This window comes from Felis catus, chromosome A1, assembly GCF_018350175.1.
Source record: "Felis catus isolate Fca126 chromosome A1, F.catus_Fca126_mat1.0, whole genome shotgun sequence".
Classification (NCBI taxonomy): Eukaryota; Metazoa; Chordata; class Mammalia; order Carnivora; family Felidae; genus Felis; species Felis catus.
Genome location: NC_058368.1, coordinates 176,247,754 through 176,268,492, shown reverse-complemented (window position 1 = coordinate 176,268,492; position 20,739 = coordinate 176,247,754). Strand labels below are relative to the sequence as shown.

Here is a 20,739-nt window from a genome sequence, read left to right as displayed (position 1 = left end):
ACGGGCGAGAGGGGCCTCCCTCCCGGGATTTGTTTATATGTCTTCTCAAAGCAGCTTGAAGCGGCTCGTAGGCGGAGCCCTCGGCGCGGAGTGGCAGGCCGTTCGGCCCAATGGGGCAGGCGGACGGAGACTGCCGCGCCAATGGGCTTGGGGGAGGCGGTGCCGCGGACCCCCCCCCCCCCTAGTTGGTTAGGCTGTGCCGGGGGGTGGGCCGGGTGGGGCGGCCATGTTAGATGGGAGGGGACCGGTGGTGGTGGGTCACTGAGAGGGGAGGAGACAGGGCAAAGGGCGAGGGAGCCGGGCCGGGGGCGTTTCGGGTGTCCGAAGGCGAGTCCGATCGGACCAGGAAGTAGCTCAGGGGAGCCAGACCCCGACCCACCGCTCTCCCCTCCCGAGCAGAGGAGGCAGGGAAGTACCGAGGGCAGCCTAGCCGCCCATGGGGGTGGTTCCTGGGACTAGATGGAGCTCAATCTCTGGATTCTCCCTCTTTCTCTGCCCTACCCTTCCTGACAAACACGGCCGCCAAACCCTGTAATTGCTCTCTTCTAATCCAAGAAAGCAAACCTTTTTGCTGTTTTCTGAGCGGGCTTGAGCCTTACGACTACCTTAAGAAGGTACTTGGATAACTAGCGGTCTGAATTTCGGCACAAGGCCTCAGATAGAGGCAGGCAGTGTGGAGGAAGTTCTGCTTCTCTGGATTTTGCACAGAAGCCGGGACTAGAAAAAGCCGAGAAAGTTAAGAGCTGGGTGGGGTTTCCATGTTTTCATCAGGGTACCTTCTGAAGATCGCCCCCGCACTTGCTTGTCCAGTCTTAGGAGTAATTTGCCCCTCCTGCTAACATAAATCTGTAGCTCACGTGAATCAATTTCATGAGAAAACAGCCTTCAGAAAATTATTTACATTTGAAGGCTCTTTAGGAGTTTGTCTTCTGAATATCCTGCAGGTGAGGAATAGGATCAAGATCTGACTTAACTTCCTTTTTAAAAAGCAGAAGAGAAGACTTTTGTGTAAATCTGGTCATCTGTGGTAAACTGGTTGTCACTTGATTGCACTGTTAAATATTTCCCCCCGTTTTCTTTTTATCCAAAATAGCTAGGAAAGCACCAAAGATGAAGGGGGGAGATGGTATGAGTAGTTAGAAAATCAGTTATTTTACTTTGTTTCCTGGTTATTTTGGCATCCCGTCGCCTTATTAAATGCTTGATTTAGATTTATGTTCACGTCACCTTACAACTGTAACTGCACTGGTATTGTCGAGGGTACCAGGCTGCGTGTTGATGCATCTTTGGTTAAACACTTAGGGTATCAAGCAGAGGCTATTCAAGAGTTGTCTGTATTTACGAATAGGCGTTATCTCCTATTGTAACTGGAGAATAATAATAATCGGTAAATAAATGATTTGTCAATTTCTGTATTAATTGGACATGATAGACTCAGTACTGTTAAGAATGATATGTAAAAATGTAATCCCTGATTTTTTAACAGACGTCAGTTCTTAAATACAACTTTTATAGCAAAGAAAGTATTAGCTTTTTTTTTTTTTTTTTTTCTTATTTGAAGAATGGCATAAAGAGGGGTGCCTGGCTAGATCAGTGGGTAGATCATGCCGCTTTTGATCTCGGGGTCAGGTTCAAGCGCTACATTGGGCCTAGTGCTTACTTAGATAAAATAAATGAAGACTGGCAAATAGATCCAGCAGGACTTACGTGACTGTAATTCTTCCCTATGACTTACATACCAACTTTGGGATTTTTAGACTAGTAAGCATAGAAGAGGCTGAATACATCCAGAAGAAGAGATTTTGGATGTTCCACTTACCATCCCATTCTCTGTCGTGACAGGTGAAAGCAAACTTAGAAAGATTATGGCCTACTTTGTTTACTGGTTCACTGTGTGTGGGCTCTTGGATGCCAGTTTAAGGAGTAAAAGAATAACTTGCATAGTTCCCTGGTGGTGGTTAACTATACAAGTGACAGTGAAAGTCAGTAAGTTTGTATGTTTATTCTATTAATGTAACACAGTTTTTAAAAGATTAAGAGTTGAATCCACCATTTGCTTTGAAAGTTTAGTTTTTAGTCAAGATTGACAATTATATGACTTGGAATGAATCAGCAGAGGTTTGCTTCCCTGTGGGTTTTGACTTGGATGTTTTGGGGAAGAATTCTCTTTCATTGTATTCAGTAGTTCCATCATCCAGGCTAGGTAAACTCTTAGGCGACATAATTTGTCAGGTCATTAGTCTGATGATTTTAAGATAGGGGTTGACAGACTTTTTCTGTTCAGGGTCAAATAGTAAATACGTAGGCTTTGTGGGCCATGTAGTCTCTGGCCCAACTACTCAGCTCTGCAAATTGCATGAACAGCCATAGACAATTTGTTTGGGGCTGTATTGTAATAAGATTTATTTACACGAGCCGGTTGTGGTTGAAGGTTGTAGTTTGTCAGCCTCTGTTCTAAGATATCAGTCACTGGGTTTTAATTACTTAGATGTCTAGATATTGCAGCCTATGTGAACATGCGTCAAAAGTAGTAATTGGAACACTTGTAGAATGTACGTATCTCTTGAAGAACTTTTAGAATAAGAGCACATGGGAGCATTGTATTCTATATTTTTATATCATTTGTGGATAGATGTTTTCCTGAAGAGACATTTTAAAGCAAATGTTGGAATATTAAGTCCTGTTTATTTTAGAGATGCATTCTGATTGAAAAGATTTTGCTTTTTAAGGTATGATACCTAAGAACCTTAATACAGTCGAGAGTATGGTCCTATTGATACCTAAAAGTGCATTTAGGTTATCATGCCTAATAAAACTGTGTATAGCTGTTTGAAGAGATGTCAGTGAATCGTCCACACACTTAGCTCTTATATACATCATGCAGTTAATTTGGAAGCCACACTGATAGTGCCATTGCCTGAGATGTTTGTGAAATTCCCTAAATAGGGTTGGGTACTTTTTCACACAAGACCCCAAAACGTACAGATTGCTACCCCTTCCCTTCCTTGGAAAACGTCAAGTGGTGCTAAGTGCCCACTGAAGCCGAGATGCCAAAACCTAAAAATACTACACAGGCATATACTTAATTTTCTCATGGGTGGCTTTTTGCTTAGTTTCTGTGTAGTATTTCTCCAATTTTGTTGACTTGAACTGGATTTCAAGTGCGAGCATGACAGTTGAGAAAGGAGAATATATTGATCTCTTAAAACTGATAAGCATCATGTGGCCTATAATCTTTTTTCTAGTTAACCTGCTGTTTGCCTGGGTGACTGTGGGTAATCCAGTTTATTAATTTGTGATGGGAGAGATTAATATTTTCTGTCTCACAGTGGGATTGGGAAAGTGTCAGTTACTGTATTCCCAAGCTTTTCTACTTTGAATATGCTAATACTTCCAGCTGCTTGGAACCACCTCTCAAATCTCTCTTCAGTTTTTTTTCTCATAGTTTAATTGCCTCTCAATTTATCTTTATTAGTACTTGTTCTACTCTACAGTATTTATCTACTCATTTATCTCATCTACCTGGTGAGCAACTTGAGATCAGAGTCTACCTCTTTATTTCTATATCCCCAGTGCCTCACCCTGTGCCCAACATCTTTTAGTGCTTGTGAACTGTTTAATTAAATGAGTAAATCGGCGCCTGGGTGGCTCAGTCGGTTAAGCATCGGACTTCGGCTCAGGTCATGATCTCACAGTTCGTGGGTTTGAGCCCCCACATCAGGCTCTGTGCTGACAGCTCAGAGCCTGGAGCCTGCTTTGGATTCTGTGTTTCCCTCTCTCTCTGCCCCTCCCCAGCTCGTACTCTCTCTCTTTCTCTCTCTCTCTCTTTCTCTCTCTCTCTCCCTCTCTCTCTCTCTCAAAAATAAATAAACATTAAAAAAATTTAAATAAATGAGTGAATTGCTAAAGATTGCTTATCTGGAAGGCAGTAAGTCAGTTTGCTATTGGTAGAGATGTTGGGCTTAGTTGGAAGGGAGGAATTAATCACCATCTATTTCACTTAAAAATTGACCTTTTAAGAAAGTTTATGTAAAAGCTATTTTGATGATGTCTTAAAATCTCTTAAATTCTTAAAAAATTTTTTCAGATACATTCTATTAGTTAAATTTGTTGCATATTCCTTCTAGACGCATGCATACAGATATGCACGCGCACACACATAAAACCCCTGTGCCTTGTCCTTTGGATTTGTCATTAGCTCTTGGCACACTTGGTCTCTGAGTGTTTTGCAAATGTGAGTGGAACCTCTTATTTCTTGGAGGTTTGTGATAATTGTTCATCTGTATACCAGTGTTCCTTGTCTTGGGGAAGCACTGTGAAATTGTTCTTGCTACTAAGTCTGGTTCATCCCAGTGGGGACAGTTAGACTCAGAGTTTGTTGCAGGGGACTGCAGTGCTACTTGGTGACTGCAGTACCATCCCGTTCCTCTGCCAGCCAAGCCTTACATGCTTTTTCACCAGTTCATGACCTTTCTTCCAAAACGGAACTTTACTCCCTAAACGACTTTCTAAACCGCTCATCTCCCCACTGATTCCCAGCAATTCTGATCATCCTGCTATTCTGTCCATTTTTTTCCCTCTGCTATTCTGTCCTCTTAACACCAAACCCACTTTTACATATTTTGTTACAAAGTGATGTTTTACTTATTTATCCTTGGGTGTTGTTGACTTTGACAGTTTCCCTGTGAAAGCATTATGAGCGTGCTGATTTTGTTCCCTCCAGTTTTCTTCAGATTCTTTTTGTACACTTATTTTCTTTAGTATATGATGTTCTGCCTTTGAGGGTTTAAGGTGCTTTTTTTTTTTTTTTTTCATTTCAGAGAGGAAATTCCTTCTTTGACTACTACACACTATTCCTGATGCAGTTTGCCTTCTCTTTATGTTTTTGCCATTCACTGGAAATTTAAAGCATTACAAAAATAAAACTTTAAGGGGCATCTGGATGGCTCAGTCTAAGTGTTCAACTCTTGATCTTGGCTTAGGTCATGATATCATGGTTCGTGTGATCAAGCCCTGTGTCAGGCTCTGTGCTGACATCGTGGAGCCTGCTTGGAATTCTCTCTCTGCCCCTCCCCTGCTTGAATGCTCTCTCTCTCAAAATAAATAAACTTAAAAAAACAATATTAAAAAAAAAAGTTGACCATGGGCCAGTTAAAAGAAAATAAAACTTTGCAAAAGGGTCCTTTATGGTATGGGGGAGGAAGTAGGGGTAGGCCATGTGGGCTCTTGTTCAAAAGATTCACTGTAGAATTCCTTTAAACAGCAAGGCTTCTAGCTTCCTACTTGTGATGTGTAAGATGTATAAAATTTCCTACTTGTAAAAAGACTTCACGGTTTTTTAAAATGCTTTTTAGTAAGGGTTTTCATCCTTCCTATTGAATGCTCTACTGGAGCTGCTCATAGACTAATAGAGGAGACAGACACTGCAGTTCAACAGGATAGCATTTAGAACAACATGTTCTGAAGATATGGAAGAGGGACTACTAACTCTGCCTGTGAAAGTTGGAGAAACTTCACGGAAAAGGTCTATTTGAACTGGGTTTGGTTTGTTTTTAATACTTATTTTTGAGAGAGAGAGCAGGGGAGGGGCAGAGAGAGAGGGAAACAGAATCCCAAGCAGGCTTCAGGCTCTGAGCTGTCAGCTCACACAGGGCTCGAACCCACAGACCACCCTGAGATCATGACCTGAGCCGAAGTCAGACACTTAACCCACTGAGCCACCCAGGTGCCCCCGAACTGAGTTTTGAAGACCAGCAAAGGAAGCATTCTAGTCCAGTCAAGGAGGTATAAAAGGGGTATGCGGGGCACCTGGCTGGCTCAGCTGGTAGAGAATGTGACTCTTGATCTTGGGTTCAAGAGTTCAAGCCCCACGTTGGGTGTAGAGCCTACTTAAAAAAATGAAAGATGATGTATGCGATTTGTGGGATAGGCTTGGGTATGAGAAGGCTTCACCTAAGGCAGGGTCATGGAGAGGGGATAGATGGAAGGGGAGGAGACTACTTGGTGAGATTTAGGAGGAAAGTGCTTTTTTGTTTTCCCCTTGTTCTCTACTTCTCCTGGGCCTGCTCTATACTGCCAGGTCTCTGGTCTCTTTTCTCTGTAGCTCTGACTTTGATTAGATGCTCTCTTTCCCCATAGTTGTTAGTTTTTCTTTTAGTCCTTCATCAAGGTCTAACATATCTCCTTTCTCTCTTACAATTTGTCAGTACCAACATACCTTTTATTCTGACCAAATGTGTCTCTTGCCTTTATTTTACCTCCTTGCTTGCATCCCTTTCTTTATTCCCTTTGAGTTTCTTTTCACCTTTTTTTGACTCTTGCTTTTCCTTTTCATTTTGCTTTATTTAAAAACAAAAACACTTTCACGCATTTTCTTTCTGCTTATTTTGCATTTGAGCAGTAATATATGTCTGAGTTGATTTCCTTTTGGGAAGTCTTGTGAAATCAACTTGTCTTTGATACCTATCCAAGTACTGATTATCCATCTCTATGAATTTCCTTTTATGAAGCATTTTCTTTGTATTCAGAGATGCCATTTCTCATAGGTTACAGTGCAGAATATAATCACTTACAGGTTTTGTTTTCTATCTCTTATGCACCTTAAAATTATTCTATGATGAGATCCAATTCATATATCACCTTTTCCTGACGTTTTCCCGTAATTACCCAAGTAGAGATGATAGTACTCTTCTCTGTAGTTTTATAGTATTTTCTAAACACCTCTTTTTAAGTCAGCTTTATTGAGGTATAATTTGCATAAAATAAAGTTCACCTAACTTTCTTTTTTTTTTTTAATTTTTTTTTTCAACGTTTATTTATTTTGGGGACAGAGAGAGACAGAGCATGAACGGGGGAGGGGCAGAGAGAGAGGGAGACACAGAATCGGAAACAGGCTCCAGGCTCTGAGCCATCGGCTCAGAGCCTGACGCGGGACTCAAACTCACGGACCGCGAGATCGTGACCTGGCTGAAGTCGGACGCTTAACCGACTGCGCCACCCAGGCACCCCAGTTCACCTAATTTTTAGTTTTGACAAATGTATGCAGTCATCTAATTACCTCTGCAGTCATGATAACAGAACATTCCCAAAAAGTTCCCTCATGACCCTGCTTCACCCCTGGCCCCAATCACTGATTTACTTCCTATCACTATAGTTTTCTCTTCCTGGAATTTCATTTCATTTATTTATTTGTTAATGTTTATTTTGAGAGAGAGTGTGTGCGCACACGCGCGCAGAGGGGGGAGGGGCAGAGAGAGAGGGAGACACAGAATCTGAAGCAGGCTCCAGGCTCCAAGCTGTCAGCCCAGAGCCTGACATGGGGCTCGAACCCACAGTCCGCAAGAGTGTGACCTGAGCTGAAGTGGGACCTTTAACTGACTGAGCTACCCAGAAGCCCCTCCTGGAATTTCATTTAAATGCAGTCATAGAATGTGTTGTCTTTTGAGTCTGTCTGCTTTTCCTTAACATAATGCTTTTGAGATTTCATGTCATTTCAAGTATCAGTTGAGTACTTGTTACTGTATGGATGTACCACAATCTGTCCATCCATTTTGGGTTTGCTTCCAGATTTTAGGCCATTGTGAATAAAACTGCTATAAACATTCATGCGCAGATCTTTTAAATACTTCTTTTATCATTAACTATCTTTGATTTGGAGGTCCAGTTGCAGAATGCTTACGAGTAAAAGTCCTGGAGTTAACTGTATTCACAAACAGGCTTTTTGCTTGTGCTGTGGTTTTTGGCAATGTGTTAGCTTAGATACCTCATCTGTAAAATGCAATTGGTAGAGATTGGAGCAAGCTGGAGAGCACAGGCCAGTTTAAAGGGATAACTCATTTCAGTTTGAGTGATCCAGTTCAAGTGATCTTGCTAGAAATATGTACCCAATGACCCCCCCCCCCCAAGAGAGTGGCATTTGTTAACAGGATTCAGAAATTTTATATGAAATTTCCAATTTAAATGCTGGTAGTTAAAATTAAATTTTTTTAATTAATTTTTTTCATTTTAATGTTTTCATTGTGTGAGCCGAACAAAACCCGTATGTAGGCATTGATTTGTGGCTCCAGTTCGAGACCTTTGTTTTAAATCTTCAGTTAACTTTGTATTTTGTTTTAAATTGTGTATATTCCTGGTAGAGTGAACTTGGTAGGATCTTGCTCCCTAGTAGCTTAGGATAATAACTTGTCCAACCTCCCCAGTGAAAAACGAATGAATTACTATAAATGAATTTCATTCTTTTCTCTGGTAGGATTATCAGAATTCTGAGTGTCTGATGGGAGGGTGGGATCAGATTCTTTTTACTTTTGGTACTTCTTTGATAGTGGCTCATTCTATTCAAAGTTCGGTTTTCCTGGCAATTGAGATAGTCCATCTCCTTTGGTTTATTCTGAACCCCATTGAGACAAGTATAATATAAACTGTGTGTATTTATTAGGAACTGTGTAAGGTATTACGGATATAAAGATAAGTTTTAAATGTTAAGTCCATTCTCTTGAGTTACCCATAATCTATGGTGAAGCTAATATAACTATAAAAAAGATAAACTGTATGTAATTGGACAATTAGAGCTATAATCTCTCTGAAGAAAGCCTTTCCCTCTTGTAATTTTCTTGCCAGTTTTTTTTTTTTTTTTTTTTTTTTTAAGATTTGTTTAAGTGATCTCTACACCCACTGTGGAGCTTGAATTTACAATCCTGAGATCAAGAGTCACATGTTCCACTGATTGAGCCACCCAGTCACCCCACTTGCCAGTTCTTTATTGTTGTGTTGTGTTTTTCTTTTCTTTTCTTTCTTTATTTTAACTGTTTATTTTTGATAGAGCACGTGTGCACACGGGGGTGGGAGGAGGAGGGGCAGAAAGAGAGGGGGACAAAAGATCCGAAGCAGGCTGCGCTGACAGCAGGGAGCCCAATTTGGGGCTCGAATTTGCTAACGGTGAGATATGACCTGAGCCGCAGTCGGCATCTCCACCGACTGAGTCACCCAGCTGCCCTTATTTTATTTTTAAGTAATCTCTACACCCACTGTAGGGCTCAAACTCACAACCCAGAGATCAAGAGTCACACTCTATCGACTGAGCCAGCCAGGTGCCCTGCCAGCTCTTTATTGTGTACAGAGATGACTAGCTGGCAGCTTTATGAATTACTTTGTAAATCCAAAGATTCTTTTGCTGATTAAACCAGCATAATTGACACTGACCCTCATAAGCCAGGACAAGGATGTTAAATGACCTGTGTTGCCTGTGTGTACCTTATACATCCTAGTGCCAAGCAGTTGAGTTTTTGTGATAATTAAGTGTGGAATTTAGACAATCTAGGACTCTGAGTTGAGTTTGGGTTTATACCTTAAGTAGCTGCAACGCCCCAGGATTATTTTATAACAAGGAAGAAATCTTAGAATAAAAAATAGCCACAATTTATTGAGGAGCTATTTATCTGTTTTGTGACAGGGCACATATTAATGTGAATCACAAAATTCCTGCAAAGTGAGATGGGGAATTCTTGTATTTACAAATAAAAGAAGCCAAGTAAGAATCTAGAATGAAATTCCAAATACTCATAAAGCAGAAACTTTTATTTTGAATCTAGAGTTTGCTTCTCACAGAGCAAGCCTTTGGAGTACTAGAGCCAAAGAGCCAGCCTTTCTCAGTGTTGAAAGAAAAGACTGCAAAAAACTATTCACAACCTCTTTGTAGCCTTATGCCCATAACCCCTGTACCTGCTGTTCTGTAGTCTTGTGCCAGTGGTGTGGCTCATTTCACACAATAGAATTTGAAGAGGATTTCAAGATTGTTGTATATATTTTTGCTACTTTTGAAAAGTGTCCAATCTGGGAAAGGAGGGAGGAAACGAAGTTTGAAGAAGAGCCCAGATCGCTGATAACGAGTGCTGAAGTTGTTAGGGTATGTCCAGCGTGTCTCGTGATGGTTATTCTGCTGGAATCTTGCAGGATGGTTCAAGCGTGTTTGCTTACACCGCTGTCTGTTTCTATGCTACGACCTTTAATCCTGCGGGTTCCTTTTTACACTTTGTAGTTCTGCTGAAGAGCTCAGAAAACTAAAGGATTCTTTAAAATTTCAGCGTTTAACCTGCAAAAATATCTTGTTTTAATTAAAAATGGGAGTGGGAAGAGACAGAACAGTGTAACATGTATCAGTCCAGTGCCTTAATTCAGTTGGTTTAAATAAAATTTAATCCTACTCCTTCCTCTTCCCTCTCCTCACTAAAGAAGAATTCTCTCTGGTCTTCAGAATTGACTGGAATTCAAATAATGCTTTTCCTGGTTTTTTAAAAGAAAATTCAGGAGTACAATTTTAAATATTTTTATTATATGACACTACAGTGATTCAAGACTGAAATTAACAAGCTGCTACTAGATAACTTCAGAGCACATAAAAGATGATCAATAAATATATCTTGAATATCATGTGGGTCAGAGGCACTAACCTTCCCCTCCCATGCAGTTGAAAACCATGTGTAACTTTTGACTCTCCCAAAATTTAACTATCAATAGCCTGCTGTTGACAAGAAGCCTTACCGATAACATAAACAATTGATGAACACGTATTTTGTATGTTGTATATATTATATACTGTATTCTTACAATAAAGTAAGCTGGAGAAAAAAAGGTTCTTAAAATCATAAAGAAGGGAACATACTTTTACAGTACTGTACTTATTGAAAAACATTTATGCATAAGTAGACCCACACAGTTCAAACCCATGATCCAAGGGTCAATTGTATACTAAATGACTGACTTCTTTGTATGTAAAGAAAGTTGCACCTCTGACTCCTTATCCAGAAAGAACTGTGATCTTAGGGGATTTCCCATTCATTGTCCGTCAGCTCTTGTCTGGATGCCTGTCCTGGGAAAGGCATTGCTTTTGGCACTGTTGTGAAATAGAGATGGTTGTTCTCAAAGATTTTACGATCTGATAGTGGAGACAAGGGATTGAGGAGGAGGAAGAGAAAAGCCATTATGAGCAAAGGCATAAAAGGCCAGAGCCTCACTGTTGGAAATTCCTGGTGGAGTGAAGTGAGATTGTGTGTATCTCAAGGGTTTGATGGAATTGAAAGATCAAGCTAATATTAGTGTTATAAAATGGTAGTGGAAGATGGGATTGGAAAGGTAGTTTCATTGTATCTGAGTATTTTGAACATTATCCAAGACATTTCTGGGAGTTGATGAAAATTTTTGAGCACAATGCTAATACAAAGTGGTGGTTTAGGGAGAAAATACAGTGGGACATAAGAACTGGAGAGAGGGGGGGAAGGTCTCTAGGGCAGCAGGAAGGTCTGTAGGGCAACTATTGGAATGGTAAATATAAAACGATGAGGCACAAGTAAGAGTTGAGAAAGTGGGAAAGGCAAAGATGAACAGATGCCTGTGTGCTGGGTACAAGGTAAGTTGTCCGTGTATCTTTGTTAAGAGAACTGGCATGATTTAACAAAGACTTGAGGAGGAAGAAAAGAGGGTTGAGATCAGTGTTCCATGCCTGGATGTCTGAGAGTGGTAGTACTGCTGACAGAATGGAAATGTTTGGATAGGAAGGTGACATGCTGTGTCTGAGGTCAGGGGATGTGAATGAACATGGAAATACCTGGTTCTCAGAAGGTAGGGCTCGTGCATTCACATATTTAGGCTGAAGGTGTGGATTTGGAAGTCTTCTGGAGATGCACTGAACGAGACAGTCTCTATAATGATAGGTTTGCACAGAGGCATTTACTAAATGACCTCAGATAAATCCCTTATCCTTGCTGGACTTTCTTTATTAATGTAAAAATGGTTGAACAGAGGTTAGGGCATGGCAGTGATGTTAATATGTACCCTAACTACTTCACCAACTTGTTTTATCAAATGACGGGGTATAGCAACGTGCCTGTTGTCTGTAAACAGTGATACAGGTATAAACTTGTGAATATTTTGTTGCCAGTGGTAACCAAGTGTGGCTGGGGTTAGAAATGCATTCTTTAGTTCTGTCAAAAACTGTCCCATACTCTTATTCTTGTGCTCTGAACAACTTAATTGACAGGTTTCAATGCTTCAGAAGGCCCCTAATATCTTGTAGTTAATAGTTTTTAGAAACAGAAAGTAGCTCTTCCTGGGGGCGCCTGGATGGCTCAGTCGGTTAAGCATCCAACTTCGGCTCAGGTCATGATCTCACGGTTCATGAGTTCAAACCCCACGTTGGGCTCTGTGCTGACAGCTCAGAGCCTGGAGCCTGCTGTGAATTCTGTGTCTCCCTCTCTCTCTGCCCCTCCCCTGCTCACACTTTGTCTCTTCTCTGTCGCAAAAATAAACATTTAAAAAAATTAAAAAGAGAAATAAAAAGTAGCTCTTCCTGTTTAACTCACGTCGATCCAGACACCTGCTTTAACGGTCTTTCTTTTTGGATCCCAAAGGGTTTTAAGTAAGCTCCCATATGTTTCTGTAGGTCAAAGATTAAAGTTGGGCAGGAGCCTTTGGAAAGGAATTGAATAGAATTCTGAGAGGTCTTGTGTCTTCCTCCAAAACTGTATTTCAGGGAGAGATCATTTTTGAGATGTAGTATCTTTTCTTAACTCCTCAGGATTCTCAGTAAAATGTAATTATTTTAATTAAAATATCCATATTTTTAAAACTCTCTGAATGTGAGGATAAAAGGGGACTATCGGATTTACCCAGGAATAAAGAGTTTACAAAATGGGGCACCTGGGCGGCTCAGTTGGTTAAGCATCCGACTTCAGCTCAGGTCATGATCTTGCGGTCCATGAGTTGGAGCCCCACATTGGGCTGTGTGCTGACAGCTCAGAGCCTGGAGCTTGCTTCGAATTCTGTCTCTCTCTGTCTCTCTCTGCCCCTCCCCTGCTCGTACTCTGTCTCTCTCAAAAATAAATAAACATTAAAAAAACAAAAATTAAAAAAGTTCACAAAGTGTTACGGTAGGAGGATTACATCTGCTTATATAGGGCCATGATAGGTACTACGTGGCTAGGAAAATGATCTTTTCTCACTCAATATGAGGGAAAAGATGTCTTCTCTCTCTTTACCCTGCTCTTTTCCTTAAACACCAGCAGCAGCAAGGTTTGGAAAATAAATAATGGGGGTCTTTTGCTAATAATTCCAGACATAAAGTATAACCATTTAGTGTGAAGTGTTACCTGTTTTCTATATTTTGGAGTCCAGAGAACTGCTGTTGAAAGGTAGAGAATAGCAGTTCACTTGCAGTGTGTTCATGGGATTTATATTACATAATAAAGGGAGAATGTGGCCACCACCATTTGCCCCATGTGTTCCTTGCATAGGCAGTATATGCTCCCTTAATGGTTTGGAGATTAGTGGATCTCTGATTTCTGCTGTGCCGTGAAACAGGTAGTGACTTGATTCAGTTAGCATCTGAAGAACTGTTTTGTTCCATAGAACTATTTTGTTCACTATTCTACTGCATAGTTTTCAAAAGGAATTGTTGAGTGGGACATATGAAGTATGGCAGGATGGATGGAATGTGGCTCATGGGTCCTGGTCTGCTAAGGAGCTTGGGCAAACTGATGAACTGTCCCATGGGGAATCCCGTGGGACATACACACTGTATAAACTTAAATTACCAAGTCGGTGGTCCTTCTTTCCTTCCTTCTTCCCTTTCCTCCGCTCTCCTTCCTTTCTTTCATCTTTACTTGGGGATTAAGCTTCAGGAAAAATGGTTTATTTAAATTAGGGGGTCAGGACAGTGAGCCACATCTTAGAATTGTGGATCTAGTACAGTTGAAAGATAACAGAGAGAACCCAGAAACTCTGCACACATGAAAGAAATGATGAGCACGAACCAGCAAAGATTAGGGAATATTAAAATAAACCATGGTATGTGAATTACTTAACAATGTAAATGTGTTGGCATTTCTTACCTCAAAAAATTTTTAAGTATTTTTCATAAAACAAATTTGGCCATTTAAACCATTTTCAAGTGTAGAGTTCATTGGCATTCAGTACATTGACATTCTCGTGTAACTGTTTCCAGAACATTTTCCTCATTCTAGATAGAAACTCTGTACCCATCAAACAATAACTCTCCCAGCCTCTGGTAACCTCTATTCCACTTTCTGTTCCATGAATTTGCCCATCCTGCTACCTCATATAAGTAGAATCATATAATATTTGTCCCTTTGGGTCTGGTTTATTTCACCTAGCATCATGTTTTCAAGGTTCATCCATGATTAGAATTTCATTCCTTCGTATGGCTGCATAATGTTCTGTTGTATGTACTACTACGTACGTGTGTGTGTGTGTGTGTGTGTGTGTGTGTGTGTGTGTGTGTGACCGCATTTTGTTTATCCAGTCATCTGTTGATGGCTGGTAGGGTTGTTCCCACCTTTTGGCTATTGTGAATAATGTTGCTGTGTAAATGGGTGTATGTGTATCTGTTTGAGTCCCTGCTTTCAATTCTTTTGGATATATAGCCAGATGTGGAATTGCTGGATCGTATGAATTCATGTTTAACTTGGTGAGGAACTGCTAGAGATTCCCAGCTGCACCACTTTGCATTCCTACCAGCAATTACACAAGGGTTCCAATGTTTCCATATCCTCCTCAATATCCTCCACTTGTTATTTTTTGGTTTTTGGGTAATAACCATCCTACTGGGTGTGTCAGAAAGCTTTTGACCTCTACTCTGATGAGTGTTGGATAACCCAGAAATGCTACCTCCCACGTGTGAGGAATCAGTTCCCTCGGGTTAACTAAGAGGGAGCAGTGACCTAAGTTAGTGCCATAAAAGGGGAGCTCTAGGGATTCTGACCATCACATATAATATCTGCTTTTTTATAAGATATTTTCATTTATAAATTCATTTCTATTTTTAGCCTTTTAAACATATGTGGACTCTCAGGAATCACGTGAAACCCTCAGGTTCAGAAGGGGCACAATTTAGGGGCTCTTGGATATGTGTAAGCTGCCTGGGCCCCTGCAGTCAGCTCTTCAGTTTGGCTTTTTAAGTTTGGATTAGTGGTTTGAGCAATCCGAGGGATGAGCTTTTGTAAAAGTCCTTTGGCCTTACCTATCATCTTACTTCACATTCACTTTTTGTCTTGCCTGATGTACATAGTAAGCCTCAAAGCTTCAACGTATTTTCAAGTGGAGTACTGAAAAAACCTAGGGAAGGACTTGGTAAAAAGGGCTATGAAAGATACTGAGCTGTGGTTGTCTTCGATAAAGTGGTAAATGCTCATAAATCAGTCATTTGCTCCATCTCATTTGTAGGGGAGGGAAACTTTTTCTTTCTTCCCTTGTAGGTTCTTTGGCTGGTCTTATGTAATTAAATTGACACAAGGCAGATTAACAGGAGAAAAAAAATTAATTTCATATGTATGGGAGCTCAAAGAAGTAAGAGATTCAAAGAAGTGACCAAAGCAGGCAGCTTTTATACCTTTTAGACAAAGGAACAATAAATCTGTTAAGAGTTGATAAGACAAAGATGGTTGGGCTTGGGATAGCAAATTAATGAAGAGATAACAAGGTTTATTTATACAACCTTCCTGGCCCTGAATTGCCTATCTCTGGCAATAAGTATGCCTCTATCTCCCAGGTGCAGGGAGGGTACCTTCCACATGAAGACTTTATTTCCTGCTTTCAGGGGGACAGAAGAGGGTCAGAGTATCTTTCTTGTACTGGCTCTTTGTTGAGTAACTTTAATTAAAAATAATATACCAGGGTGGCATATTTTGGGGTGGCCTGTCCTGGACCCCATCACATTGCTTCAGAGAGCTAATTTTCTGCTAACGGCATCTTCCTGTGCCTAGAAGATGTTGTTGAATAGTTCTGAACAGACCCAGGTACGGGAAATGTTGGCGAATGCTTCTTTTTAAAAAAAGCTTATTTATTTTGAGAGAGAGGGAGCGAGTGAGCACAAGTGAGGGAGGGGTAGAGAGGGAGAGAGAGAATCCCAAGCAGGCTCCAAGCAGTGAATGTGGAGCCCAGTGCCGGGCATGATCCCATGAACCATGAGATCATGACCTGAGCCCAAACCAAGAGTCAGATGCATAACTGACAGAGCCACCCAGGTACTCCTCCTGGCAAATATTTCTGATGGAAGACAGTCTTCTCTCCCTTGAAAAGCCCACAAAACTATATTGGGAACTGGTGAGCCAGAACTATGAATAAAAGGAACTCATAACTAGGGGAATTGATTTAGCCTTTTCTTTAGGGTGGTGTTTAAGAAGCTCTAGTCTTTAAGAAGCTCTAGTCTTGAGGTCTCCTTGAGTGCAGGGTAGAGGATTTTAAGATCAAGTAAGTTTGGGAAATGATATCTGCTCTATTCATCTATTGGTGATTTATAATGCACATTAGCACCTAGCACCTTAAAGTTCTCAAGAAGTCCTACGTAAAGGTAGTATTAACAGTTTTATTTAACGTTGTGTTTTCCAAACCTCATAACCCTTTTGTTGAGTATTCAACATCATCTGGAACAAATACTCCTCAGGTCACACGTTGGGAAATTAATTGCTTTTAAAGTACATAACTTTAATATCAAAGCTTTGAGTAAAATAGTGGGTATTCTTGAGAAGTATGAAGGCCTCCTGAAAAGTCCATTGTTACACTTTTCCTCTTGTTACTTGCTCATCTAAACATTAATGTACCCTCTGTATATGGCTCCCCAGTATAGAAGATGATTTGGGAGCAGTGTATCGTTACAGAAGATTCTGTGCAATGGTAATTGGTGTAGAAATCTTTATTCTTTTTTTTCCCTTCCACTTTTCGGTGGGGAATTTTGTTGGTTGTAGTTGTTTCACAATAAATGTTTGGAATGGTATGAAGCATTTGGAAAACCTTGGGAATGAAGATAATTGATTGTGACCTTGGATCATTAGTTTTAGAGACTGAGAGAGTTTATTACTGAAAAGAGGTTCTGCTGCTTGGGGTACAATTGGCTCTTCACCCATCCTGTTTGCTGCTACCCGAGAGACTGGGAGAAGCACCTAAGGACCTTTACTCCAGGAGTGTGTGCTCAACTCTTTACATGGTGGATACCCTCTCTTTGGGAATTGGTGTCCTTAAAACATTCAGCTTTGCTGCCAATAACTGTCACAAATGTTGAGCTTCTGAGATGGACTACTGTGCAACAAAAGAAAGCATTGGCAAAATATACCTGTTGATAATAATCACCTTTCAGATTTATTTTATTCGTACATCCTAACTTAATATCTCATTCAAGTCTCATAGCATTCCTGTTACATAGTTAAAGGAGAATAATTGTAATTCCTCGGTCTGGGTGCTCAGTCATAAATTTAAATAACTTGTTCAAAGTCATAAGACTGTTTAGTTTTAATTATGGGATCAAAACTGGAATCCAGGTCTCCTGTCAAGTGCTCCAAACAAGTGGTCTTTTTGCTAATTGCATTGACAGCCTAGTTTTGATGTCCAGTGTTTAAATAAAATTTTAAATAAAAAAAGGTTTCTCCTGCTATGCAAAACTAGAACGCTCTTCTGAAACCTTTCGTAAGCTGAAATGTCATAAGGTGGAGAAGCAATTATCATTAATTATGAGGAAAAATTTTGATCATTCCCAGACCCGAAAAATAACCTCTCCTAGGGTTTCCTGATAACCTTAGGATACTCTTGCTAACACATGCGCAAAATAAATGTAGATAAAGCACAGATGCTCACAGACACTGTTCAAGCTGTGGCAGCTTGATGCTGAGATGCTGAATGTGGTTCCCAGGGAAGGAGCTGGTGAGGCTGCTCTCGCTGCTCTGCTTGTGGTGTGCCACTGCCTCTATAAGGGCCCAACAAATGCTTAACACTATTTTCACCTTTTTTCATAAAAACAAAAGTTTGCTCTGGATTTCTTTCAGTTAGCAAAAACTGGTACTGATGTAGGTCTTTTGTAAAAGTGAGGTGGCATAACATGAACTTCAAAAAGTGGGATATACCTGTATTTGTATCTGTACATGGTTTTGTGGCTTGGAGAATTCAGTGGCCAGGAAACTAGTATTTTTAGTAGTAGTATTTTCTTTCCAGAAATGAGAAACATGAGGCTTAGAAAGATTGACCTACTCAGTGTTGTATAGTTTGCAAGTGAGAGCTGCGACTAGAACTTGGCCCTTTTTTGGTCCAGTGTTTCCCTGATAAACCAAGTTGTTGGTAGCTGGTGTCCTTGATAGACGTCAGTATTTGTTGAATAGAACTTAGTTTTTCTTGAGTTCTTCAGCCCTGTTGCTTAGTAAGGGTAAACTTCAGGGTTTAAAGTATCAAACTTGTCTCCCAGGTCCATACTAACCCAGTTTGTTGAATGCATCATTTGAATCATATTCCTTTTTGGAATCTAAAGTAATAGGTCTAGAAAAGGCAACTTGACCCTGTTTCTCACAGGAATCAAGGGAAGAATTTGGACTGAGATTATGTATCAGTAGTAGGACCAAGGCAGAAGGAAGGCTGCATTAGGAGAAGCTGGACTAGAACTGGCCTTTGGCAGGAGCAGGGAATAATCTGGTTAGACTGTAGCATTGGATTGAGATGCATAATTATTGAGATGTTAATTCTGTTTCTAGGCCCAGTCTGGGCACTTGATGGTGTTTTCTAGGCTAGAACAGTAGCGTAAGAATGAGAGCCCACCAGAGGGGAGAGCCCAGCAAAGATCCAGGAAATACAAATGGTTGTCAATTTATTAATCTAAAAAGTGGACCAATTGTTGAATCCCTTGTTGACAGTCTCTTATTTGTTCAGCAGAGGCCTTTGAAATTGATATAATGTACTATTCTAATCCTCTAGTCCAGATGTGTTAACTATGGAGCAGCTCAGCTTAAATTGGCTCTTTACATCAATCCAAGAAATGATACTGCAACTAGGCAGAAATGAGAGCAAACAGTTGAGTGTAGAGCTGTGGTTCTCAAATTTTAGGGAGAATCAGAATTGCCTAGAGGGTTAAAGACATAACTGGAAGAAACACTCCCAGAGTTTCTGCTTTAGCTGCTCTGGGTTGAAGCCCAAAATTTTGCACTCGTTAACACATCTCTAAGTTGATGCTGATGCTGCTGGTCTTAGGATCATGCTTTGAGAACCACTGACAGGAAAAGTTGATGAAGTGGGTATAATTAAGGCCTTCACAGAGAAGGAAAAAGGGAATTAATCCACCATAGTCAAGACACTGTGCAAGGTGATTTGCAATCATTACTTAATTTAACCCTTGAAACCCCTCTGCAGAGTAATCCTTAATCCCTGTTTCCCCCCAGGATAAACATGTTGTTAAATAAGTTATAAAAAACTTACTGGAATAATTCTCATTTCAAGGACAGCTTTCACTTATAACTCAAAGAATAATGTTGCATATGCTGTTATGAATGTGATTTTATTTAATGCAGAGGATGATGTGTTAAATTCCGTTGTTGACTTTATTTATTCGTTACTCTTGTAGATTTATAAGAGATATAAAATGTAGATCGGTTTCACAGTAATAATTACACAACAGATGGAATTAAATGTTGAGACATTATCGTTTCTCATACAGAACATAAAGTGAATGGGAACTTTATTTAACATTAGGTATCTTTCAAATCACAGGAAAAGGTAGGCCTCAGTTAATTTTGTCAAGGTGGTTTTTTTTTTTAATGTTGCCAGTTGGTTATTGACTTACCCTGTTTTAGAAACAAATAGAGGGATGGTGAGTTTCAGGAAAGTTACTACCAAGAAATGACCAAATTCTTGAAATTGCAACCCTAAGACTTACTCCTTTAAAATGTTCTTTGTTAATGTCATTTTTGAAAGGTCAACTTGTTTTTAATGGCACTCAGTAAAGTTACTTTGTGTTGCTGTTTGACAGATTCACACAGAATTACTTAAAAAAAAAAAAAAAAAAAGCAGTGATCCAAGCATTGAAATTGAAGGCATTCTGGGAAAACCTGGCATTTATTGTGAAAATCGTCTTTGATCTTGAAATTAAAAGTAAAGCTGGAAAGGAATTTACAAACGAGGAAAAAGAAAAGTTTGCCATCGGACTCACAGGATCTGGGCTTGGAAATGCCTCAGGTAAATTACAACAGAGTAGGTACAAAGTTTTATATTTTCCCACTGCAGAAAAGTCCATACCATTGATTCTGTAAGTTCTCTGAATCTTAACACAACTTGACAAACACTCTCTTTAAGACATTTTACCTACCACCTCAGCTAGTTTTGAATACATGTCCTTCCTTCCATTGCTTCTATTTCCTCCTTTGCTACCACTTTGAAATGTAATGAGCTTGACATGGGAAACATGGTGAATGAAAAGCTGGTTAGAAGGGGGACAGGTCTGCTGGCTTTATGGAGGCTAACCCAACTCCCCTGAAAATATCAGTCTGCCACAAAAAGCCCACTTTCATCTCCGTGTCTACTTCCTGTTTCCCGTTTGTTCCTTTGCATGTATGCCTACTGAATTGAAAAGTAGTTAAGAGGAAATGGTGAGATATTTCAACCTTTCTCTCTTTCATACACACACTTATGTTCCCGTGTGTGTGTGTGTGTGTGTGTGTGTGTGTGTGTGTGTGTATACACATACACCTCCCAGAAAACATTTCTGAATGATTATATCTATTTATATTATGGTAACTACTTAGAATTGATTAGCTCTGGTTTGAGGCAATTTCTGAAAAAACTAATGAAGCCCCCTTTTTTTTTTAATGTTTATTTATTTGTGAGAGAGAGACAGAGTGTGAGTGGGGGCGGGGCAGAGAGAGACAGAGACACAGAATCTGAAGCAGGCTCCAGGCCCTGAGCTGTCAGCACAGAGCCCGACGT

At 40.2% G+C, this 20,739-nt stretch overlaps 1 protein-coding gene across 4 annotated transcripts in view; it reads left to right on the top strand.

The window, feature by feature from the left end:
- The window catches only part of CREBRF (CREB3 regulatory factor), a 57,456-nt gene that overhangs the window by 735 nt on the left and 35,982 nt on the right, over positions 1–20,739 (top strand). Inside the window, exons 1-2 of one of the 4 annotated variants that reach the window (XM_045035374.1) lie at positions 255–614; positions 19,787–20,007. In XM_045035374.1, the coding sequence (XP_044891309.1) occupies positions 19,984–20,007 (24 nt within the window). In that variant the 5' untranslated portion in view covers positions 255–614; positions 19,787–19,983. Of the gene's footprint in view, positions 1–254; positions 945–19,786; positions 20,008–20,739 lie in introns of those variants that run through there. The other 3 variants (XM_045035369.1, XM_023259550.2, XM_045035364.1) reach the window with 3 other exon arrangements.